Source organism: Elgaria multicarinata, chromosome 9, assembly GCF_023053635.1.
Source record: "Elgaria multicarinata webbii isolate HBS135686 ecotype San Diego chromosome 9, rElgMul1.1.pri, whole genome shotgun sequence".
Taxonomy (NCBI): Eukaryota; Metazoa; Chordata; class Lepidosauria; order Squamata; family Anguidae; genus Elgaria; species Elgaria multicarinata.
In genome coordinates this window covers 46,067,722-46,094,076 of record NC_086179.1, presented here as the reverse complement: position 1 = coordinate 46,094,076, position 26,355 = coordinate 46,067,722, and the positions used below count along the sequence as shown (strand labels likewise).

At 41.5% G+C, this 26,355-nt stretch overlaps 1 protein-coding gene across 1 annotated transcript in view; it reads left to right on the top strand.

The window, feature by feature from the left end:
* Positions 1–26,139, top strand: part of TMTC3 (transmembrane O-mannosyltransferase targeting cadherins 3) — a 34,840-nt gene extending 8,701 nt beyond the window's left edge. The window contains exons 5-15 of the mRNA XM_063133815.1: positions 2,349–2,448; positions 3,405–3,520; positions 7,606–7,778; positions 9,659–9,911; positions 14,381–14,529; positions 18,268–18,388; positions 19,050–19,161; positions 20,020–20,123; positions 20,443–20,612; positions 24,079–24,305; positions 24,783–26,139. Of these exons, the coding sequence (XP_062989885.1) occupies positions 2,349–2,448; positions 3,405–3,520; positions 7,606–7,778; positions 9,659–9,911; positions 14,381–14,529; positions 18,268–18,388; positions 19,050–19,161; positions 20,020–20,123; positions 20,443–20,612; positions 24,079–24,305; positions 24,783–25,597 (2,340 nt within the window). The 3' untranslated portion in view covers positions 25,598–26,139. The remainder of the gene's footprint in view (positions 1–2,348; positions 2,449–3,404; positions 3,521–7,605; positions 7,779–9,658; positions 9,912–14,380; positions 14,530–18,267; positions 18,389–19,049; positions 19,162–20,019; positions 20,124–20,442; positions 20,613–24,078; positions 24,306–24,782) is intronic.
* Positions 26,140–26,355: the final 216 nt, after the last annotated feature.

Here is a 26,355-nt window from a genome sequence, read left to right as displayed (position 1 = left end):
GCTGTTTGCATTCACAGGAAAGGCCCCATTCATCCCCCCCCCCGGGGTTACTCATGGTTCTAACAAGTGAATGACCTTGATCATTCCACTTTTAAAGGCATGCAGTGCAGACTTTCTCTGTATGCGTCAGACAAATCAGCTATACAAATCTGGGCCCACAATCTCAAGGAGTTTGTGTTAGATGTGCATAAAAAGATCCATGGGGCACAGCTGGATCTTTTTTAGGCTTCTCGGTTGCAGCTCCTGCTGTCAGTCACCGAGGGCAGTGTGCACTTCTTGAACTGCAGTTCATGGCTCTTTGAGGGCCGCTATGAGACTGAGAGACGCAGACTTTGGGATGAGACGTGGCGTTTGCATGGAATAGCTTTGGTTGGGGTTGTTTTGAGGCACTTTGGAGTGCATAGCAAAAGAGAGACAATTACCCAAAGTCAGTCAGTGGAGTTAAGCACCAGGTAGTTAATTCAAGGCCATCACATACCTCTCATTGACTTTTTATGTGCAGTTGAGTCCAAGCAACCCACTGCTGTCAAGAGCAGCACCGAACTGCAGGAGGTGGGACGATTGCCCTTAATGCTATTGCCAGGTGGACTTCAGCAACACTGCCAATAAAGAAAAAGGGCTAGTGAGATTGTGGCAGCACATAGAATAGCCACCATTTTTTCTCCTGCTCTTGTGCACCGCCTCTGTGGCCTGCTAAAACAACCCTTGAATCAACCCATGCTTCTGGGTTCACACGTAATGACAACCCAGAGTTCAAAAACCCAACAGCAAACCGTAGGTTCCCTTCCTGGGTGGTTCATGGTTAACAATCAATAGTTACACCACAGTTTCAGGTTCACTTATAACAATGCAGGATTCAACCACACTTCATATGGGTTGTTGTTGCATGCCAACCAGGTCATCGAGGCATATTGTCACTTGGCTTTAAGAGGAGCTTGCCTGTCAGCTGCAGGAATTCCAAGAGGGATAACGACAAAGAGAATTATGTCTGTGCAGTTTGTCAACGTGAATGGATCCTTTGGAGGGTGCCCTAGATTCATATATTATTGTGTTAAGTGTTTTCCCAGTTCCTTTCCATCCATGTCAGAGGATAGACTGAAGCTCAGTGATAGAGTATATCATGGGTGTTGCACCTGAGGCCCATGGGACAAATTCGGCTCACCTGGGGTCCCAATCTGTCCCTACCTTCTTTCCCCTGATGGCCAATCTTTTGATGTTTTGATGGCATTTGTGTATTTTTCCCAATCAAAAAGGTTGGAATGTCTCTTCTAAGGCTTGGCAGCAGTAAGAGCTTTAAGCTAATATATGTGGGTATTTTTTTATATAATTTGGCCCATGACCCATTCCGCCTTTGCTCCTGCCCCCCACTGGAATACAGACCCGAGAGTTTCTCTGAAATGTAATTCTGCCCTTTGGCTGAAAGAGTTCGACAGCCCTGTTGTACATGCAAAAGATCCCTGTCCTCTCCAAGTTAGAGTGGGAAAGATTCCTGTCTTGACACCTGGGGAGCAACAGGAGCGTGAATGATATTGAGCTACATGGACCAATGGTCTGATTCAGTGTCCGGATGCTTCATAATGTCCCAAAGGAAAATGCTAATATATATTGGCTATATATATATATATATATATATATCGTACAGGTGTATTTTATATATATATGCATAATACCTTGAGTAGGCCAATTCAGTGGTCACAAAATACTGTGCACCTTTTTGAGTTCATCAGAACTCGTCATCAGGTAGGATGGCAAACAAACAAATAAAAATGGACTTTGCATTTGGTAACTACATAAAGAAGCCTCCCTTCTGCAGACGTTCACGCTGTGTGTATGGTTGCCAAGGGGAGGGGGCTATGTTGCAATTGCTTAACTAGTTGCAGATGGTTCTGCCAGCTAAACGTGTTGTTCTCAGTGGCTCTCTGGTGCATGGACTCATTTTCTGAAGAACATGTTTGTCTCCCTTGCATGTTAAAGTCTCATCATGTGGAGCACATGCACATGCCAAAAATATAATGGGATAAAGTGGCCCTGACTGATCTGGCACCGTACTTTCTTGCCGGATTATGTAAACAACTCTCAAATCGATTCTTATTAGAATATGGCTACTTCCATGTATCAGCCACACGAGGGCACTCGTATTCTATACTTGACTCACTTTATCAAAGCGGGGATAAACTACTTTGCTTTCCTTTTCCTTTTTTTAAAGTTTGCTTTTGGTATTCAACAGTACAGCTGCCTCTAAGGAAAACACTTACCCTGTTTTCTTTGTCTATTACTTGCGTAGCTGGATTATCTCTGTGCTTACATCCTAATACTTAATGCACGCAAACTCTCTCGCTTCTGTTTAGGTAACTGGTGTCGTGGGCAGAGCAGAACTTCTCTCCTCGATATTTTTTCTAGCTGCTTTTTTGTCATACACCAGATCCAGAGGTCCAGAAAACACGATAGGTAAAATATCTACCATCGATTGCATGCCCTTTTAGCTTGTAAAGGCAAGTAGTCCACAAATGCAAAATATCAAAACTGTTCCTTTTGTGTATTGGTTTGTAATACACCTTTTTTCTTCTGGAGGATGTAGGGCAGCCTTCCTCAACCTGGTGTCCTCCAGATGTGATGGATTACAGCTCCCAGCATCCTCCAGCCAGCATGCTGGGAGTTGTAGTCCAAAACATCTGGAGGGCACCAGGTTGAGGAAAGCCGATGTAGAGTCTTTGTAGTGCAACATTCTATTGCAACCTTCTCCAAGATGTAATGAGCTGCAATCAGTAAAAAATGGAAGGTAAAACTTCTGATCCCTTCCTTGTGCATCAGGGGAGGAGGACAATACATGAGCCTGGGGAGAGGCTAGTCTCATTCCCATCATGGTATTCCATGGTTTATCATGATGTCCAAACACAGGCATTGTCTGGGTTCACACAACACAACAACCCAGACTTAAGTTTGAGTATGGCTTGAGTGTGGATTGTTGCTGAACCATGCCTTGTGTGGTGTGAACCCAACTGCACTAACAAACCATGGTTTGCTAACCAAGGACAATTCACAGTTCACAAACCAACAGTAAACCATGAATTCTCTTTTTGGGTTGTTTGTGATTAGTGTAGTTGGGATGACACAACCCATTGTTCAACAACAACCCATGCTTAACCTTGAGTGTGGGTTGCTGTGTTGCCTGAACCCAGTCATTATATGATGTTACATTATTCTAAGTATTTGGGGCTAGCAGTCTGATTGCTCTTGATTGGTCAGCCTGTGCGACAGGCTTGTCCAACACATTAAGTGTTCAAAAAGAATGAGAAAATTGGCCATAGCTTCCAGTATATAAAGTATTTCCAGTCTGTCCTTTTTCGCTTAAAGCTGAATATTTCCTATACATAGGCTAACAGTCTGTTTGTCTTGCATTGCAGTGTGGACTCCTATTGCAGTGACTGTGTTTCTGGTGGCGGTTGCTACGTTATGTAAGGAACAAGGAATAACAGTGGTGGGAATTTGTTGTGTCTATGAAGTATTTATAGCTCAAGGGGTAAGGAACTTTTGGAATCCAGTTGTGTAAGCCTGAGGTTATGCCATGAATGTGTAAGGAGATGCATTTGTTGTGCATTTTGCATTGTGCATCTTGGGCACGTTGCGAAGATCTGTGATAACGCACTATGTTCACATGGCCACTTTAGTTTGACAATATACCTAGCTTGGCTCCCAAATGTTCATGGCAGTGTAGGGCTGAAAGGGACCACCTCCCTGTGAAAAACCCGACTGCTTGGATCACATTGTACAATGCCCCAAGTGTCGCGGTAGATACTGTGTGCAACATGCCAATGATTGCTTGTAGGATGGTGAGTCCTGCCCAAGGGCCACCGTATTGCACACCCAGATCATCAGTGAGATCACACCAAGAATGATAAAAGAAATGCTGGAGAACTTTTCCAGGGCAAAGAATGGCGAGCATCAAATTGAAAATGTTCTTAGCACAACCTCAACTGTCACACGTCTGATTGATGCAAGTCTTCTTCAGGCATTCGCCAAAGAGGGGTTACCTGTAAGTGGTGCGCGTGCCAGGGGCACACAGTCCAGCCCCCCGTCCCCTCCATTCCAAGCTTCTCCAGGTTGACAAAAAGGTCTGCAAGGGGAGTGTAAGTGCATCCAGCTGATCCGCTCAACTGGGAACCCAGGCTTCTTGGGGTACCCAGCTCATGAGAGGGGGGCTATGAAATTGAAGGAAGCTGAATGCTGTTATTGCCCCATCTACAGACCTTTTCCATCAGCGCAGGGAGCTCAGGAGTGTGAGGGCGGTTCCGGAGCATGCATCCCCAGCACCCTCTGTACTTAGTTCACCTCTCTTCAGCAAACATCTGAGGAGGGCTACGGAATCTTAAAAAACCTAGCAGCTCCCGCTGCCATTGCTTTCCTGGTACCCCATGCTTCTGGTGCAACTCCATCATAGCGTAGGAGCAATTTTCAATTGGGATGCCCGTCAAGCATTCTCTTACATCAGGGGTAGGCAGTGGGGTGCCCAGTGGAGTGCCCACAGGCACCAATTCACCCTGGACATCTTTCTTAGAGCCCACCAAATTGCTTTACCCCTCCCATGTTCATTGGTTCGTTCATTTTTTCAATTAACACATGTTCTTATTGGCAGTTGGGATTGCTGTGAAACAGGTTTCCAATGGTGCGAATATTTAGTGTTTTGAGTCTTCGACTCCACCTCTGACTTTTGGGCAGGTTACTTGTCTTTTGCCAGGCTTCCCATGACAGCCATTTTGTGGAGGTGCCCAGGACACTTTCTCAAATTGCCAAATGATACTGAATTTTAACTTTATAATAGATTTTTAATTGTTAATATACAGTATGGAATGGTGATTGTTGTTGGGTTCTCTGGCTATAACCAGCACTTGGTTGCCTAATAAATATGAAATATGTAAGTTTCCAAATGTGTCCATGGCGCAAAAATGTTGCCTACCTCTGCCTGACATGATATCCAAGCCGTGGTAGTCAGCAAACAACTAGCAAATATCAGTCATGTTCTGCAGTGCCACTAAATTTTATGGTTCACTGGCACAGTGTAAGGGATGACTTCTATAAGAATAATCCCGATTGCTCAAGCACTTGCTATAAAACAACCATTTACTGGAGAGTAACAATGTCCCTCCCATCTCGAACACTGTTATGAACTGTCCAGAGAAATAAACAATTCAACAGAGTATTTCATTAACTCCCTTAGTGTAATTACAAGCCAAGCCAGAATCCCGCCTTCACTTGAGGCAGCTTTAAAAGGGCCTGGGGCAGAGGGGCTCTTGAAACCTACTAGTGACTCTCTTCTGAGACAATCAGAAATGACTAATCAAATGATTGCCCTCATCAGTGTACATACAGCTCGCAGTATAAAAGCTGAGAAGAAAACCAAATTCGTGCAAGCAAATGGAAATGTTCTCAATTAAAAGTTGGCGGCTTTCTAATTTCCTGTGCTTCTGGAACTTGGTGGTGGTTTTTGATCAAGGCAGAGAAGCTATAATTGTGGTAATTAGGATGAGCCACACAAAATTATTTTTTTCCATTGTTTTAAAAAATGAGCCCTTCAAATTAAATTAGCAAACATGCTCTTCCTAGAATCCACTGTCTGTCATTCACTGAGAAAGGATCACTTAATGCTTTTTGTAATGTGTGCAGCCCGTCCCATGTAAAGGCATGCTGGTTAATTCTATAGGCTTTGATAATAAAACCCGTGGAGTGGTGGGTGGCCATATATTGGGTTATGGATTGCACGAGACCATTCCTACTTGTAGAGCCCAGTTCTATGCATGCTTCCTTGAAAGTAAGTTCAGCTTCTTTCCAAATATGTTTGCCTAAGATTGTGCAGCTACTACTACATTAATAGAATATTTAGAAGATAATGTGCACTAAGTTGCCATTAAATGCATTGGTTATGAGGAGGATGTTAATAACTTACTGAAAAAGCGGAATGTTCTTTCTGGTTGGTGTATGTTATGTATGAGGAAACTAACCAGGTTTTAATCAGAATTAAGCACTTCTGTTGCATTTATTCAATGAAAAAAGGTGTTTGCTTAACTATCTCATTGAAATAAATTGGATTTAACAAGTGCTTGGCTTGGGGTCATGTCATCAACTATAATAGAGACAGCGGGTGGGTAATTTAAAGTTTGGTTTTATTTATTTTTACACATATGATTTAATTTTATGTCCTCTTAGAAATGATGCTTAACTTCATGTAGACTTGTACTGGTTGGTTGTTCTTTCTCATAACGATGAGAGAAGTTAATGTTCATATGACTTGTTATAAGATAGGCAGCACTTTATAACAGTCTTTTCCTATTTTTTCCTCATTTTGTCTTTATTTTTTGCAGGATGTTAATTCTCTGGGTAAATTCCAACATAAGTCTTACTTGGAGTAGACCCATTGAAATGAATTGGACTTAGGTTTCTTATGACTAATTTAAAGGGCTAGCATTTCTATTGTGACTTATGTGCGCGCGCACACACACACACACACACACTCAACACACAGAGGGTAAAATCCAACATAAGTCCTATTTGGAGTAGACCATGACTAACTGAAGTCTCATTCATTTCAATGGGTCTACTCCAAGTAGAACTTATGTTGGATTTTACACTCTTTGTGTTGTGTGTATGTGGATAAATATACATATGTATAAAGTCAAAATATAATAGGTAGCCCTTTATTTTCTAAAACATCACTTGTCAGAAATATAAGAGATAGAAAAATACTTGGGCAGAGCAATCCTATGGCTCTCTATGGAGCCATGGAATGGTGGTCTGTGATTGTAGACAGCTCTTGAATCTTTCCCACCCACCCATACACACATCTCACCCCTCCCAGAACACTTCTCGCAACTGTGACTTCGCCAGAGAAGTCAGAAAAATGGGGGGGGGGGGTGCTGGTTGACAGGGAGGGAGGAGAGCCTAGGATCTGCAGTGTCCCAAAGCCTCTCAGTCGGCCATCCCACCCACCAAGAGGTAAGTAAGCCAGCTAAGCCATGAGGCTTGTCTAGCTATAAATGTAAAGAAAAGGAGGAATGGCAGGAGTTTCCTCGTCCCAGCCTGCCTGGCCCTGCTGGAGGGCATAGGGTTAACAGAGGGCTCTGATCTTGGAGCCCTCTGTCAAGTGGCGATCCCTTAGCTTGGACTCATAATCCTTCCACCCTGTCCTGACATGACACTTCCCTGTGAAGACAACCAAATTTTAGGATTGCATGAAATTAAGGATATAATGTAGCCCAGCAGTCCTGGAATCCCCCCAAGGCTGCTTTGCCTGGCTAGCACAGCCACAATAGCTCCCAGGAGTTGGGATCCGTAAACAATTACAACCAAACTCTAATGGCTGAGACTATTCTTCTGACACTGACTGTGCATCTGGCTGTACATACCTTATGCTGCCTCTTGTTGGTTTTATCTGTCTTTTTCTATTTTATTGCTTTCTCTTTTATTATGTGTCATGTTGGGAACAGCAGAACTAAAAAGTGGCCTATAATTTGAGCCAGTGATAAATATATTGATTATAGACGGTAGCTGTTAGTATGCATGGTGGAAGGTGTACTTCATTTGAAACCTGTAAAACTTTGTTTCCTTTTCCAGTATACCTTGCCCGTTCTTTGGGATACGGTGTTCCAGATTCTCCGAGGCAAAGGCAATATCCCTTATTGTATGCTCCAAATGCTGCTGAAACTAATAGTTCTCATGTTCAGTACCCTACTCCTTGTTGTGATCAGAGTCCAGGTGATTCAGTCACAGTTGCCAGTGTTTACAAGGTAAAAATCTGCTGTTTATTTTATAGTATGTTAGAACTTGGTAATGATTTTTTAAAAAAAAGTTTTCTAGCAGGTACCTACTGCTTGGTTTTATTATAGAACTAATGCTCTTCTGTGTTTGTTGTTTCTCTGAAAGTAAAATATCTCACACTAAGAGACTTGCATATAATGTCAGTTCTGTCCTGGCAGTCTGTGGTGACTTCAAATGATGACATAGATAGCTCTTTTCAGTGGCAAATGTCTTCTGAATGGCATCGTGACAGCAAATCGTGGTTAATTAATCCACGATTCGCAGGGATGTGTGTTCTGTGCAAGCTGCCCCCAACCTGCAACTGCCGCCACCCCTAGATTATTAGCCTGATATTGAATCTTTATACTCTGGGTTGTTTATAGGTTAAACAAGCCCGAGTTAAGCTACGACTACTTGTTAGGTTAGGGTCCTGGAAAATTGTGGATTAATTGATTAAGCCACAGTTTGCCACTGTGACATGTGAATTCGCCCAATTTAAACCACATTACTGCTAGTGGGGAAGCTGTGGGTGGCAACAGCCGACAGAAAGCTGTGGCGTGGGCTGGTCCATGAAGTCACGAAGAGTCGGAAACGACTGAACAAATAAACAAACTGCTAGAGGAGTATTTTCAGTAATGCTAGCCAATTTTATGCAGTGTTATAAAGTGTGACTTTGACCTTGCTCTTGGCAAAAGATGTGTGGCAAGTCTGCATGGCAAAAGTGTGTTTTCAGCATAGATATAAAATGAAATTCTCTTCCTGTAGTTGATATTGTTGATACAGCAGGCAAGATACAAACAAAAGACCTACTTCCATTCATGGATGGGGCCGAGATGCCACCAAGGCTCTTGTTAAAGGAGTTGCAGGATGAGGGGAGCCACTTTCGCCAGTTCTCCTTTCCCCTGCAGTGCCCATGTCTCCTTCCACACTGTTACAGGCGGTCCCCTGACCTGACCGCTTCCTCCAGCAGAATCTCCCATAGAGGAGTAGCATGAAGGTTCACAAGGATAAGGCAGTGTGACTGGGCCACCTGTGTTCTTCTGTGGATTTCATTGTGAGGTGACGCTCCCTAGGGAGTGGCTGGGGAAGAGACAAGCTTCATCCTGATTGGCCTATTGTTGCGTGACTCGTTATTTAGCGAAGAGGTGGAGCGTTTTGATTTATTTTTTTTACCAGTAACGCGGGAGGTGATGGGCCTCCCTCACAGGGAAATAAAAAGAAAATGGAAGACTCACACTACCTTCTCCTTTACAGGCCAACCATTATTCTTGCATTATTGGCCTATGGTTTTCAAAAACACCTTATGGTCTACTGAGGTCATGTTTACTCCATATTGTTTTAAAACTCTGATACAGACCTGGAGTGATAGTAGGTGCTGTTGGTCTGATTTGCCTGTCATGGGTCATGGCTTATATTTCTTAACCGTGGCAAAGCTTGAAGTAGAGTGACTCACTAAGGGCAGAGTTTGAGAAACCCTGTTCAAGATTTTTCCAGTTTACTCCAGCCTTCCTTGTGGAAAATTACTACGGATTGGATCCAGAGTTGATCCTCTGTAAACAGGACGGCTTCTTCCGTTGGTCGAGAGAACGTGTGGTTCTGAAGGTGTGGTTCTCACACTGGTCTGGAGGTTCCCTCAACCCCCCAGAACAGTTTTTTCAGGGGCATTGGGGAGGGGCTGCAGTGATGGAGAAAAAGACTCTGCAACAGACTCTTCCACTGGTAGGATTGTGCAGTTTTTGGGATTCCGTTCCATCAACTTGATCCAGCTCATTGACTCACGGCCAGAAACTGCTGTTCCACGCAGTGTCTTGGCAATGCCGATTAGCCAGAAGGTAGTACAACTGAAACTTTGTTCTTGGTTTTCAATTAGGTTTGATAACCCAGCTGCTGTGAGCCCTTCCCCTGCAAGGCAGCTGACTTTCAACTACCTCCTTCCTGTAAATGCTTGGCTGCTCCTAAATCCCTCAGAACTGTGTTGCGATTGGACAATGGGCACCATACCATTGGTGGAGTCTCTTCTAGATGTGAGAAACTTTGCCACAATCACCTTCTTCTGTTTTTTGGGAACACTGCTTGTCTTTAGTCTCCGGTTTCCTGGGGATTCTTCCAAGACTGTATTAATGGTAAGTGCTTTCTTGCTGTGAGCTAGAGTTGAAATATTAGAACCAAGTCCGTGGCCAGAATTTTGCATGAGAAAATCAACTTGATGATCCTTGCAAATAAGTACTTTTGCTGTGGTCACCCTTTTCCCTGCCCTGGCCATCAGCTGCACATCTCCATGACAATATACATAGATGGAGGCGTATGAAAATATTCCTCTTATTACGGAACTTTTTCGCAAGTTTGTTCACATACTAAATCTTAGGGCTGTGCAAACCCCAGCTTCAGATTTCTGAAGCCAAAGCAGCCGTTTTATGCCGAAACTGTCATTTAGTGCACAGCCCTAGGACTTGGCAGCAGGGAAAGGGCCTATAACTCCCAGCGTGCACTGCCTGGGACGGATGGACTTTTCAGGGCCCAGGAACGGTGGGCAGTCCGGGCCTCACCTCCGCTGTGATCGCCTGCCCACCTGTGTGATTTAGGACGCGGCAGTTCCTGGATGAGTCACTGTGCGTTCTGTGAGTGCCCTGCAGCTGCCTGCTTCCTCTGAGAGCCACCCGTTTCTGGTAAAGGTTGGGCTCCCAGAAGCGGGTGTCTCTCAGGAGAAGCAGGCATCTGTGGGGCACTTGAGGAACCCGCGTCAACCCACCCAGGGACTTGCATGTCCTGGATCACATGGGTGTACAGGCAATCACAGCAGTGTTGAGGCCAGGAGTACCCGCTGTTCCTGGGCCCTGGTAATTCCATCCCTCTCAGGCAGTTGTAGGTTCTTTCCCTGCCACCGAGTCCTAGGCCTGTGCACTTTTTGGCATAAAACAGCAAAATCCGAAGCCAAGCCTTGCATAGCCGTACTAAATCTAACTTGGAACACGTCTTCAATTATAAGACCAAACATATCCAAGTGCCTTGGGTGTAATAAAATAAAGGTGCATTTGTTAAACGTTATTATCCATTAAGTTAAACATTATTTCTTAAAGTGCTGCTTACATAAAAACCTAGGAAACAGTCCCGAGAGTACTGAATCAGACCCTTGGCCATCTAGCCCAGTACTGATGACACTGACTGGCAGAGGCTCTCCGGATCTTCAGATAAGAGTCTTTCCAGACCTGCTGGAGATTGAACTGGCTATGCCCATCCAACCTCTTGGAGACCATGAACCAGGGAACTTTCACAGCCTGATTCTGCTACTTTATCATTCCCGGCCCTTGCTACTTATATGCCGGCACACCTCACCAGCTTTACTTCTTTGTAGTCCTTTGATAAGACGCACAGGAAGTTGCCTTATACAATTATCACCTGCTCCCACAAACATTGGTTTTCCACAGTCTCAGGCAGTGGGACTGTTCACACAATACACAATGGTTGAGTATGGGTTGTTTTGAACCGTGGGTTAGTGTGTTGTCTGAACATAGCCAGGGTGGCTTGTTAACCACGAAGTGTGGCTTATTTTCTCAAACAAGTCAACTTGAGAACCCAAGGTTTGTTGTTGGGTTGTTCAGGGTGGTTAACAAGCCACATTGCATGGTTAACAAAACACCCTGGCTGTGTTCAGACAACATGCTACCCCACCCTGTGGGAAAGTGCTGCGTTCAGATGACACACTAACCCACGATTCAACGAACAACTGTGTCTCAAAACAGTTCATACTCAACTATTGTACGGACAATCCCATCAGTTCCTTTCATATCTCTGGCTACCTGATTCTTGATTTAACTGAGGATAGCAGAAATTGAACCCGAGACATTTTTCATGCAAAACATGTACTCTAGCTCTGTGCTTTTATTCTAATAGCTGCTTGGGTCCCAGGTCACTGTATGTCCGGGGAAGGCCATTTAGTGCAGATTTATTGCCCAATTTGGCTGCGTCGGAAGAAGTTCTGATGTACAGTCTATTGTATAGCTAGAACTTCTGTGCGTGTGCATGGATAGTGCAGTAATTCAGTCATGTTTTTTATCATGCTCCCACTAGCTCCTAATGTTGCTTTGTGTCCTTGAACAACTCTTGTCACATTGAGCTGCATTCGTTCAGTACTCAAAAAAAAGTTGCTAGCCATCTAACTTGTACATTGTATATCTGTAGTTAAGATTGTGTGGCGCATTGCATTTATCAAGAATGAATCTTTTTTGCCCTTTCTTTGCTCAGTTCTTGAGCTTATCTCTTAAGTTTTTGCCATCCTGCTGTGTGATGGAATTTTTTATCTGCAGACTTTGCCTCCACGCTTACCAGCCCCTTGTCATGAATTTGCTCAATGTGGGTTGTGTTGGCAGCAAAGCTTTTTGCCAGGTTACGACGACATCATATCTGTAGTGCTAGAAACAAAGTGACTTCCCCCCTAAATGCACACGCTTGTCCTAGGGATGAATCAGTGAGAATGCTAGAAACCATGTGGTTACTCGTTAACAGCTTTCGCTGCCACAGAAATAGTGTGAGAAATGCAAACTAAATTCAATATAGAAGCAGTCCCTGGGGCGATGTGGTCTCTGAGTAGGCATGTCTCGCCATCTGAATCATCTGGTGATTTGTGAGATTGTTTTTCTGTTCATTTTACAGCTTTCTTAACTGGTCACAGTTTCATTGGAACCTAAATCATGTAGGATTGTTGCGTTTTACTTCAAATTGATTCAGTGCATGTGGGATACTTCAACAAGTGTGATGAGAACGTTGGGATATCACTAGGAAAACCTGTATTTATTTATTTTATGGGACCAGCTTTTCAATGGATGTAGAGGCCCCTGTAAAGTATATGAATAGTGAGGACATATAAAAACTTGGGTTCTGCACCAAGAGAATAAGCATGCTGAATTCAGAATAAGTTACCCAAGACGAGTCATTTAGCATATTCTGGCGTCAATGCTGGAAACCTGGACATCTTCCCCTTGTTATTTAAACCTTCCTCTTATTTCTTTCTTTAGCAGACCCTACCCATTGACCTGGTTCGCACATCATAACAGCCCATGGGTTAAATAACCCATGGGCTGTCTAGGACGACTGGAACAGAGTCCTATGTGCCTGCCACTTCTGCTTTTAATCAGCAGCCCATGAGCAGCTCTTTCAGAGGTTACTTAGCATGTCATCCAAACCCAGACTGCTGGATTTTTTAGGGGCTAAACAACCCATCGGTTTACCCATGATTTGTTGTAACCGAACTGGTCCAATATGTCTTTATGTTTGTCGGAGCTCGAGGCTTGTATAGCTTGCTTATTTTTTAGAATTTTTTTCACTCAGCAGCAGGTGTGGACAGAATAAAGGGGAGCCATTTAGGGCTGCAATGAAGTCTTAGGCATTTGGCTCCATACCTCACCCGAACGTATCTGAGGGAGGACAAGCACGCAGGACACCGCTTTTCTGCCAAAGACGCACATGAAATCCAAGACAGAGAGAGAAGTTCCCAATTGTTTTGTTAATAAACAACATATAGGATGTGAAATTCTTAGCTGGAAATCGAGCAGCTAGCTTTTCTTTGTAAAAATAAATAAATGCCAATCTAAATTGACTTTATGCCAAATATGTTTCTTTTTCTACATATAATATTAAATACTTGTGTATGTAATATAAGGTGACTATACTATGCTCTATACAATCAACATACAGTAGCCTGATCCAGATGATCATGTTTCAGCATATTAATCCGAGATATGCATGAGCCTTTTCTCCACATGACCTTCAATGAAGTCAGTACACAGGGGTGTCCAGAGGCTATTTTCCACCCCCAGGTTTCCCACCCCCCATGGGCCACACTCCTACTACCATTAAAAAAAACCTGGTAGTTTGCCACTAAATTTCCGTGACAAAGGACTGTGGAACCTAAACAGGACAAATTTAGTTCGCTTTTAAGCTAAATTTACCCCTTTTATTATTATTTATTTATATAGCACCATCAATGCTCTCTAGTGGTTTGCTACCGGAATTTTACTGTGCATATTTATTGTTTTATACTTTACGCTTTTATCTGTACGCCGCCCTGAGATCTTAATGATATAGGGCGGGATACACATGTTTTAAATAAATAAATAAATAAATTTGCCAGCAAACCACCATTCTTTTTTGTTTGTTACTTTATTTTTTCAGTATCACAGTATTGCCCATCCCTGCAGTACGTCTTTGAACTTGGTTTAAGATCCTTGTTTGTTTCAAATCTTATAACCATAATTATCTGACCTGGGCAAAAAAGGGAACTGTGGTTCATATAGCCCCTTTGCAGCACTCAGCAAACAGGCCCATACATATCCTGGCTTAATGAATTGAGACATGTTTGTCTGAAAAAGGCAAAAGTGATGCAGGTAATAAACAAACAGATGTATTCTAGGAATAAATCCAACATTAGATGACCAGTCATACCTGTAAAGTTGAAATTCGTATTTGAGCAATATTGCGCACAGGCGTTTTTATCCACACCCACCCGCAAGTTCTTTATAATGATTGTTTAAGCACTCTCTGCTTTGGGTTACTAGTTAGTGTTTGTGTGTCTTTTTTTTTTCTTTTACTTTTTTAGGCACTTTGTTTAATAGTGTTGCCATTCATCCCAGCATCAAACCTTTTTTTTCCTGTTGGCTTCGTAGTAGCAGAACGAGTGTTATATGTTCCCAGCATGGGATTCTGCATGCTAGTAGCCCATGGGTGGAAAAAGATCGCAAGCAACAGGTAGGTTCAAAGTTACTGCTTGGGAGAGGTGGGGGGTAATGGTGTCAGATGGCAATTTTCATGTTGTGAAGTTTGCATGCATGGCGCAGCTGTCTCAGCGGCTTAATATCTTAACTTGCTTTACCATCTTTTTCCATTAACATAGTTAGCAAATCCTAGGTACAGCCTTTTGATACAGACTTTCTGTTTTCAATGGGAAGGAAAAAAACATATTTTGAAAGCTGTTTCCCTTTATAAAAATAGACTTTAGTGACTAAAAAGAAGAATCTAAACATGTCTACTCAGAAGTAAGCCTTGTTGAGTTCAGGATTTCAGCCTTTAAGAATGCTTTAAAATACCCCTTTAAAAGTAGAAGTTTCTCGTTGTGCATATATATACAGCGATCTATAAAACTTTCAAAACGTCTCAGCTCCTTTGTAGTCCACCAAACTAACTCTTTTGAAGTCCTTACGTGATTTTAATCATTCATAATACCTGAGAAAAAGTTTCAATTTTTGTTTATTTGTTTGCTACTTAAGCATTTATGACCCACTATAATTGAAACCTCAATAGTCTGTTACAAAATGTTTGGTTTGGGGGGGGGGTATTTTATTTTGAAAACAGACCCCCGCCTTTCTGAATTATAAATAATGCAATACACACTTCAGGAAAGGCAAACCACAGCAGATGAGGAGCTGTCTCATTTGTAAAATTAACTTTACAACTTGATAAGGTATTATTTCAAATCTGTGCTTTTCTGAGACAGTAATGCATTCTTAGTAGTTCTCACCATTTAACTTTTATTGTTCGGTTTGATTTTGTTCACTGTCAGCAAGCAGCGCTCCAAATAATCCATACAGGCCTTGGAGCTCTATTTCACACAAAGGCTCAGCTCAGGTGAGCCTCTGAACCATGCTTTGCTGGATCATAAGTGAGTCATGGGCCTCATCTAATCCCTCTTCCTTTCCTTGTGTTTCTCCCTTTTGGTTTCCTGTTCAATACAAGCCATCATTTTCTGTGACATCAGAATCAGCAAACGATGGTTATCACTTGCCTTTCGAACCAGAATCAGAAACCAAGGTTTGAAGTGGGTTTCTAATACTCATTGGTTGGGCACTTCTTCGCTGATTCTGATGTTGTAGGAAAGTGTGGCTAGCATTAAACCAGAAACCCATAGGAAGCGTGGGGGTGGAGAAGTAGTGAACACGTGGGACAGCAGCTCATTTGTATCCCCCACAAATGATTATTTCGAGCATTACTCTTCAATGAGTGGATTGGGACCCCAGCTGGGTGTAGAACCACTGGGGGCGGGGGTGGGGGATAAGAAAGCCAGGCCTATGGAGCAGATTAGACTTATTGCTTGATTCAGAAGGTCTTTATCTGCTCAGATGTGTGCACTGATCTCCAGATCTCAGGGTGTGTGACTCTGCTTTCTCAGCCAGATTTGCTTTCCACATCTATCTTTGAAGCAGCCATAATTGCTTTCCATCAGGATATAGTTGGTGTGAAGATATTTGCTACGGCTTACTAATTATACTTTTAGCTACCCTAAGCCTATTAATTAGACTTGTCTCTTTTTATATCAAAGAAACAAATGATTAATTTTGTTTCTCTTTGTGCTGCTTTTTTTTAAAGAAAGAAATGAGAACAAAGAAAATGTAAATTAGGGGTATCTAAGGAGAATCTGTTCCAACGTGACTAAAAGACATTCTGTAAAGGGTGATGCTATCAACTCCTAATGCTTTTCAACAACAAACATTTTTAATCAAATGAATTGCCATGTAGGATAATTAACAGTGCTTCTTTAAAGTTTACCATTGTCGTATTGGTAGCTATAGAGAGAAAGTAATACCTAGGAGTGCTAAAAAACACACACACCTCTTTAGTTCACTATTTCCATCAGCCTTAACAAGAAGTAAAAAAAGATGTTTAAAATAATTGATGTACATGTTTAGTATTTAATATAATTAATATACATGTTTGGTAAATAAGATAATTGGTATTTTATTTCTTTTTGGATGAGTATACTGCATCCCTTAATTTCATCAGCAACAATAACATGTATATCAGCCTTCCCCATTCTGATGCCCTCTAAATGTGTTGGATTGCAACTCCCATTATCCTCCAGCAAGCAGGGCATCAGGTTGTGAAAGACTGATGAACATGAACACAGCTTTGTGTGTGGCAATTCATTCTTCTTTCCAGACCAGGCTGTCTTACATTTGCAGTGATTCAGTCCATGCCAAGAATCTTGAAGCTGTGGAAGAGTAATTCAGTGTGGTTTTCACCGCACATGATTCCTCTGATTCCAGTCACATGTTGATAGGGACAGAAGTATGCTTCTTTGCCAGCAGCTGGCTCTACACAAAAATGGTAGGCCTCTACCTTTTGGTAGAATGTGTTGGTTTGATCTGCCCTGTGCAAAAAGCACTTTGACTTTCCTCTTGACGTCCACAGATGTTGTGGAACAGGACAGTGTATTATTCAATGCTACCTAAACACTGATCTGGTTCCCTGTCCTTTGTCACTAAAAGCAAATTGAAATCTGGGAAAGCTGACCACAGATATGCATGATGACACTTGGAAAATGATGACACAATGTATGAGAGATCAAATAGTGCTTTCATTCATACATAAGGGAAATGTCCCAAAGGGGCATGTCAGAAGATGGAATCTTTGATCCCATTTAGTGATCGTTATATATCTTGGGTGGGGGGTGACCATCTAACAGTTACTGTATTTAGTTTTAAGTAATTTATTACTAGTCATCTGGCTTAAATTTATTAATGATTTTATGTATTTATGTACCTTTCCAGGCAAAAAGCCCCTTCAAGTAGTTTACAAAAAAAAATTAAAAATTAAATGCCAGTGATATAAAGAACAAAGCATTCTGTTGTAGACATAATAAAATAGAAGGAACCATTAAAACAACTATAGACCAGCATTAGTTAGTCAGTTACAATCAGTTTCAATTAAAAACAGATTCATACAACCAATCTTAAGGAGCCAATTAAAAACAATAAGCAAGGGAGCCAGATGCACTTCCCAAGGGAGGGATTTTCACGATGATGGGACCACCACTGAAAAGGCCCTATCTCTTGTGCACACCAAGCTGATATATTTATTTATATCCTGCCTTTTTCCCAGTCTACTAGTAAGATATATCTTACTAGAAGACAGTGCTATATTTTGCCTCTTCTCATTCTCCCCATTCAGCTGAAGCACGTATATAGGCTGCTTCCTTTTGCTGTTCATTTTTTTCCCCATTATGGGAAAAATGCTGCCATTGTGCAAACAGCGCTTGTGGAACTCTGCTGAATCTTTCAGTTGTGCAAGTGGTTGTCTGTTACAGTTGCACAACTGTTGTGTAAGCAGTTTCACAATCCGTCCACAAGCAGAATGTGCAATCGGTGGTACAGTAGGTTGTACCTACTGTACCTCACCTACCGCTAGTAATTTCTAATTCATAAAATAAATAAAATTTGTATACACTAGCACCTTCCCCCCCGCACCAAATAGCTTGCTTCAACCATGTGATTGGTAAGCATTCACGGTGGATGGCTCTCTAATGGGGTTCTAACTGTGAAAAGGTAGAGTAAATACATGAATCAGTTCGGGGACAGCTGAGAAAGGAGACTGGATTAAAGCTGGTGTGTGTCGGTGGGGAGTGGTGGAAGGGGAGAAAATACTATCATTCTGTGACTGACTCGAAATTCTAGAATTACATTAAATGGTTTTTCTTTTTCTTTTTTGCAATAGTGTGCTGAGAAAACTCTCCTGGGTTTGTCTGTCATTGGTGCTTTTTATTCATGCCTTAAAAACACTGCACAGGAACTGGGATTGGGAATCGGAATATACGTTGTTTATGTCTGCTTTAAAGGTACAATATTATGGTTCAAACATTCTATCTACTTCTTAGCATGCTGCATTCTTGAGACAAAGTGGGGAGGGAGGACCGTGTTTTCTTGATGGCCTTTTCAAATATTAAAGTTTGAATTGCTTTTTCTTTTTTCTTTTCTTTTTGGGCAGATATTACATTTAGAATCAGCAAAAGGGTCTTAAAATGGATTAACCCTTGAATATAATATTGAATTGAAATATAATATCGAATTGAAAGTTGTTTGTATTAGATATATCTGCTTTTTAGTAGGCAAAGCCAAACATAGGAATGTGAGGAATTCAAAGTTACAGGAAGCCAAAGTCGAGCTGGACATAAGGAAAAACTTCCTGACTGTTAGAGCAGTACGACAATGGAACTAGTTACCTAGGGAGGTTGTGGGCTCTCCCACACTAGAGGCATTCAAGAAGCAGCTGGACAGCCATCTGTCAGGAATACTTTAAGGTGGATTCCTGCATTGAGCAGGTGGTTGGACTCAATGGCCTTATAGGCCCCTTCCAACTTGACTATTCTATAATTCTATGATTCACCTGAACTTCACCTCAGGGACTCTGAACATGCAGACACTTTTGTGGATTTTGAAGCTTTGGAAAAGGTGAATCACTTAAATGTGTGCGTGTTTATATTTGTTTTCTGCGGTCAGGTTAATAAGAACAACGCCAAACTTTGGAATAATGTGGGTCATGCTCTAGAAAATGAAAAGAACTTTGAAAGTGCTTTGAGATTCTTCATACAAGCCACCCAAGTGCAGCCAGGTGAGTTGGAAACAATTGTCTGGAGTGTTAAGCCAGGATATGAGGGTAGTGCCAGAACCTATGCTAGATACCAGACTCTGTCCTTCCACAATGAACTTGCACCAATACAGCCTGCTTAATTCTGTGAAGTCATAGGGGCATACATAATTTTATGAACATACATATGTATAGATGTTTTATTTATTTTGTATCGAACACTGGTACTATTTTTTTTAAGCTATTGGTAAAAGGGTTTTTGCCGTTTCCTATTTCTTTAACCAATTCAGCACTGAAAGACGCTGGACTAGATGAACCCTTGGACTGATCCACAATGGCTCCTCTAGTTCTTGTGTGGCCACGATTTTGCATGTGGAAGGTCACTCGTTCAATCCCTGGGCTCTCCAGGTAAAAAGTATCAGGTAGAAAGACCTGCCAATAATCAGAGTGGACTACACTAGGCTAAGTAAACCATAGCCTGACCTGGTATAAGGCAGCATCCTATGTTCCTATGGTGAGGGAGTGAGGGGGATTATTTTTGCAGGAAATTCAGTATTCTTAAGAAATCTGAGATCCTAACACACATGTTCAAAGAACTGTTGACAATTAAACTTTCTTTGTTACTGCCATGTACATTTTGCAAGGTGCTCTCAACAGCAAATTAAACTTCTCTGGACTATAACAAATCCATATGGCAGACATTGTGTTGGCATTCAGTCGTACTTTGAATCTGTATGGTAAATGCATGTCTCTCTAGCATTTCTTTGGCTGCCATTTAAGATACCCATGATTCTTCAATATTATCCCTGAGTCCAAAAAAAAAAAAAAGAGAGAGAGAGAGAAAAGTTGTATAAGTGTTTTTGTTTATCTTTAAATTTGAAGATGATATTGGTGCCCACATGAATGTAGGAAGAACTTACAAAAATTTAAACCGGACCAAAGAAGCTGAAGATTCTTATTTGGTTGCTAAATCATTGATGCCACAGGTAAGTAGAAAGACAGATCTTCAAAAGCCTTTTCTTTGAGAACTTTCAGTAGACCTAGAATATCATCTTTAAGCATTAGGGGGGGTGGGGGGGGGGAAGGGGAATCATTCTAAAATGTAGGTCTTTCATTGCATGCCTCTGCAGTAGAACACACACTTTCAGTGCAAACAAAAGTAATACTTAATTCAAAATAACCTCACTTCGGAGATTTTAAAACTGCATCTTTTTTAAAAAAACTGCTATTTAGCTGTGTTTCTGATTTGGTGATTAGCCTCTAGTTGATGCCCTCCTAGGCTGATACCATTTCTTCTGCTGTCAGATTATTCCAGGTAAAAAATATGCTGCACGAGTTGCTCCCAACCATCTGAATGTTTATATAAACCTTGCAAATTTGATTCGGGCAAACGAGTCTCGCCTTGAAGAAGCAGACCAGTTGTATCGCCAAGCCATTAGCATGAGGCCAGATTTCAAACAAGCGTACATCAGCAGGTATTTCTGTTAAAGTCTTACACTGCATCCATAAATGTAACTATAAGCAAAGTAGTGTGTTGTGGGTAGGGAGCCGTGTCTTAATCTGAGAGCTATACTGTTTAAAATCTAAAATACATCTGTAAGAGGGGAAGGAGTGTTATCCCGCTATGACTTTGACCACTATTTATTTATTTTATTTGTAAAAAATACGTGAAGGCCACCTTTACGGGTACAACCTTCTCAAGGTGGCTTACATAGTGAAAAGCAATAAAATGATAAAACAACAAAAATCACAGGGAAACAATACCCTGCTGCCTAAGAGTAATGCCCTACAGTTAGGGATGTGGGAGAATTTTGTTGGGTCTGCATTTTAAGCAAACCAACATGATTCACACTTCCCTGACTAATATGTAGATCAGAACACAGGCATCCTTTGGATTCCGCACCTCTCTGAAGTTTGTGGTGGAGCTCTTTGTTCAAAAATTGCCCATAAAACTACATCTATTAGGGAATACAAAGGTGTTCATATCTGGGAAAGTTGTGTAGAAAGTTGACATGCTTGGGAAAGGTGCATACAAAAATAAATGCAAATTTCAGAATGGTTCAGAAATTGGGCAGAATGAGCTTACATGCAAAACTGACAAAGACTGGGTATAGACAAATGCATACATGCCTACCTCTACGCAATTAATGGCTGCCTCAACATATATCCAGATCTCCCAGCCTTACCAGGAATCTTGGCCCCCATTCCCATAAAAAGAAGCTTAGCCAATATTCATAGGCATGAAAGGTTTTGGCTCAAAGCTATCAGAGCTAGAACATATTCCACATTTCCTTGCATTCCAAGGGAAAGAAGTTAGATTGCAGACTTCCACATAGACATTTAGATACATTAAACAGAAGTTTGACCTTACTATCCAATAGCTGCAAAAATACATAGTTAAATGCCCTTCAACCATTTCAACTTCTCTGCAGCAAATACATTTGCACAAAGCCAGAGCAATATGTCATCCCATACAAAGACGTAGAGTTCTAGCTGTAGATTTGTCGTAACATCGCAACTCTTTTTTTTTTACAAAAAAACCCAACCCTCTGGACATATATCATTTCCCAATGTCAAAAGTTTCCTTTTCCTTGTAACAGCCCTTGTAATTTGGGATTAATTCCAGTTTTGTCACTGTTTAGAGAAGAAAAGGAATCCATGTGGGATCAGCTGGAAATTATGCCCAAACTGGATAGATCCTTCTTTTCACCCCTTGTACAAACTTTAGATCAGCCTTCATGTTGGCTTGAAATGATGGGAGTTGTAGTCCTGCACGTTTGGAGGGCGTCAGATTGGAAAAGCTGCCTTAGGGTAATAAAGAAGAAGTCAATGGGCTTAGAATGCATGGTTAAAAAGGTTAGGTTGAGCCTTGCTTCTTTTTCCAGTGAACTGTAAGAAATGAAATTAGAGTCTTGTGGCACATGGAAATCTGAAGAAATGTGGTGTGAGCAAATTGACTCTTGGAGGGGATGTTTATCAGCAGTTATGCGCAAGCCCATAGAGGTCAATTGTGGGCATCTCATGGTCCTCAAGATTTGTTGGCCTAATATTCCCATCATCCCTAGTCAGCATAAGCAATGGTGAGGGCTGATGGGACTTGTAGGAGAAAGCATCTGGGGTTGGGGGGCATACTAGTTGCCCACCCCTGCAATACTAGTTAGGGCTAGGCAAATCCCTACCTTTATAAGCCAGAAAGGAAGATATATTTGAAAGACTTTGGTGAATCTCTTCTGTAATCAAACTGGGCATTCCCTTGCCTTCACATTAATCTTAGCTAAGGAAGGAACATTTTAAACCTTAGGTTGCTTCCAGATGGGTGGGTTCTATCATTGATTACCATTGCTCTTCTGCTGCATGTTAAGCTACCAAAGAAACTGCAGTTGATTTTTTGCACTATTGAGGCCATATCAGTCTCTGTATATTCATCCCACTATGTTCCGTGCACACTAGTGGGTGTGACATAGCTGCTGTGTCTAGAGAAAGGGAAAGTCCAGTTTACCTGAATGGTGATTTTGAAGCTTAACATACATTCACTATAATTCCTGCACTTGATGCCATTTTACCACTCCGTATTTATTTAATCAGTCTTTATATTATTGCTAAAGCTATTTTCCAGATTTTTTGTGTGTGTTTTTTAAAATATACTACCTAAATGAAAGAGTGTCACAGCACTATAATGGCACTTTCTAATTACTGCTATTTTAGTTGCAGAGTTAACAGCGGTTGCTGGAAACATTCTTTGTTGTTGTTTTAAGGTTGATATTACAGTGCTGTAACACTTCCATTTAATTTGCATTTTGCTAACAAAATTTACAGCATTTTGGCGCTAATTTAAAGATCAATTTTAAAACACACACCAAATGGAGTAATAAAGATAGTGCCCACTACAGCAAAGGCTGTAGCGAATGTGTGTTGAGCTGTGATAGGTTCACTGCTGGATATGTTACATCCCATGTCAAAGCCATTTAAAAATGAGAAGTGCAAAAGGGATCTACCTCTGTGGAGATTGCTCTGCTCTTCCATTCTGGATTTTCTGTAGTCTGAAAATGCCAATCATGCCAGTGATTGGATGATGATGTCGTGTGGATGCTCTGTAAAAAAAACCAAGTAAACGAAGTGTGGCAATTCCACATTAAAAGCCTAGTATGGATGCACCCTTAGAAGAATCTTTTTTATAATCGGGTTGAGTTTTCCTTCTCCTTCCAAACAACCTCAAGAAAGGAGACCTTTCATCTAGGTCAGCCTTTCCCAGAACATGGCGCCCTCCTGATGTGTTGGACTGTAGCTCCCATCATCATTATTTATTTATTTATTTATTTATTTATATATATATATATAGATTTATATAGCAGCAACAGTGTACTTGGTGCTGTACAAAATATACAAATAAAACAGCGATACCCTGCCTAGAGGCTTACAATCTAAAATCACATTAAAACATATGAAGGGGGGGAAAGGGTTCAAAAAACAGAAATACGAGAATAATCATAGTAATAAGAACAGTAAATCAAGCTAAAATGCCAAAAGCTATTGAAAACAAATGAGTTTTCAAACACGTTTTAAAATCTACAATGGAACTCGTGGGACGTAGTTGCTCTGGAAGAGCATTCCAAGCAAATGGGGCAGCCAGAGAGAATGGACGAAGCCGGGCAAGAGAGATAGAAACTCTTGGGCAGGAGAGCAACATAACATTCCCAGCTAAGGGATGATGGGGGCTGTAGTCAATACATCTGGAGAGCATTGGGTTGGGGAAAGCTGTTCCAGCAGGAAGGCACCATCAGCAAAGTTACCACTGTGCTTCTCTTGCTCAGTTAACCCCGTTTTCCTCCTAGCCCACTTGGCACATCTTGGACCCCACCCTAGGCTTGAACACTATTTCTGTACTCATTTAATAGCAAGCAGATGGATGGAAACAAAACTTTAACTTTGATTCCTCAACAGGGGCGAATTGCTTCTAAAAATGAACAAACCTCTTCAAGCAAAGGAAGCTTACCTTCGAGCCCTGGAGCTGGATAGGAGCAACGCAGACCTGTGGTATAACCTGGCAATTGTTTACATTGAGCTGAAAGAGCCAACGGAAGCTCTGAAGAACTTCAACAGGGCTTTAGAACTGAATCCTAATCATAAATTAGCACTATTCAACTCTGCACTGCTGATGCAAGAATCTGGTATGGGCGCTCACTTACAGCTGGCAAGCTGTACTATAACACACACCCTGAGGGTTTCTCCTTATATTTTGTTTTCTGTTTGAGTACAGAGTACATGAGTACAAAGTGCACACATGAGGAAACTTTGATGTGTGCATATTTTTAGAAATGGCCACTAGGACTGCAGTCCTTGCGCACTTACCTGGGAGCAGACTTCTGAGTAGACAGGCGTAGGTTTGCACTCCAAATCCCTTTAATGTGCACAAGCAAGCAAGTATCTACACCAGTCGATTCAGCCGCAAAGGGTGCACTTAATACAACTTTTATTGTTATTTTGCAATGTCGCTACATATGCAGTAAATTAAACCTTGGATACTATTGCAGTTGGGTTTAATACTGAAATCTACATAATGACGATTTTAGTTTAGAACATAGTGGTGCATGGTATATTGTACCTGGGGGATAATTGCATATTAATCTGCTTTTCCATTGCTTTAGGTGATGCTCGACTTAGGCCTGAAGCTAAGAAAAGGCTTCTAACTTACATAAAAGAAGAATCTCAGGATGCAAATGGCTATTTTAACTTGGGCATGCTTGCCATGGACGACAAGAAAGATGCTGAAGCAGAGACCTGGATGAAAAAAGCCATAAAGCTCCAACCGGGCTTCCGCAGTGCTTTGTTCAATTTGGCATTGCTTTATTCTCAGACTGCAAAGGAGTTGAAGGCTTTACCAGTTCTGGAAGAGCTCCTGAGATACTATCCCGATCATACCAAAGGTTTGATTCTGAAGGGAGACATTTTGATGAACCAAAAGAAAGATATACGGGGAGCTAAAGAGTGTTTTGAGAAAATTCTGAAAATGGACCCAAACAACGTACAAGGAAAACATAACCTGTGTGTCGTGTATTTTGAGGAGCGAGACCTATTAAAAGCAGAGAAATGTTTAGTGGAGACACTGGCCTTGGCGCCACATGAGGAATACATCCAGCGCCATTTAAGCATAGTCCGAGGTAAAATTGCTTCACTCGGTACAGGGGAAGCAGCTGTGCTCCCCAATGAGAAGACTGTTGCTGTAGAGGGAAAAAAAACTCCATTCGAAAACTTGAAAGGGGCAAAAACTGATCCGAAAAGTACTCGGACCGCAGATAGTAACAGCAGCAAAGGACAGACCAAGACCAAGAAACATGAGAAAAATACCACAGACAAAGAGACAAAAAAGAAATCTACAAAAGAAATAAAAGACATTGAGAAAAAAAGGGTCGCTGCTCTGAAAAGACTAGAAGAAATTGAACGTATATTAAATGGGGATTAATTTTTGGGGACGCTTCCAACGCAGAAGGTTGATGCTATTTCCAAGGTTATTTGTGTGTTCAGTCAAGAAATGACCACTGGGTGATTTTTGAATTTGAAAAGAAAATTGAAAGCATATCATGTAAAAAAGCAAAAAGGATAAGGTTTTCTACTACACAAAGAAGTAATCTGTTAGGAAAATCATGGGTTTTATTCGAATACGTTTGTTTAAGGGATTGAGCATAACTGACACACATTTTCCAGCAATGGAAGTTGTAATTGTAATGCTAATGTTTAGAACTACAGCCTATTTGCCAGGAAGCAAGTCCCAATGGACCGTAGGGGCTTGCTTCAGAGTGAACCTGTTATGGACAAGGCTGCAAATAACTAGCAACCAGACACTTTCAGTTCTTTGCATTCTCAAAGAATTGCAAAATGCTAGAAAGCAAATATTTAAAGAGTACCTCAGGTATGATGGTTTCTAAGCTGACTTTAAGAGGAATTCACTGGTTTGAGTGCTTAAGGAATGCAAATTTAGTTTGGATAACTGACTTTATTTCAGTTTACTCATCAAAACATAGATGATTTTTCTGGCTATATGTTATAAATCACACCCCCATTTTCCCCACCTCCCTGAAATTATGTGTTCAGGATGTGTTCAGGATTAACTAGCTAGCACCACTCATATTATGTATGTCTGTGCATGCATTTGGTAGCTTTTTCAGACTTACATAGATCACACTAAAAGTGCAATGGTTCCCTAAATCGTACGGGGTGGGG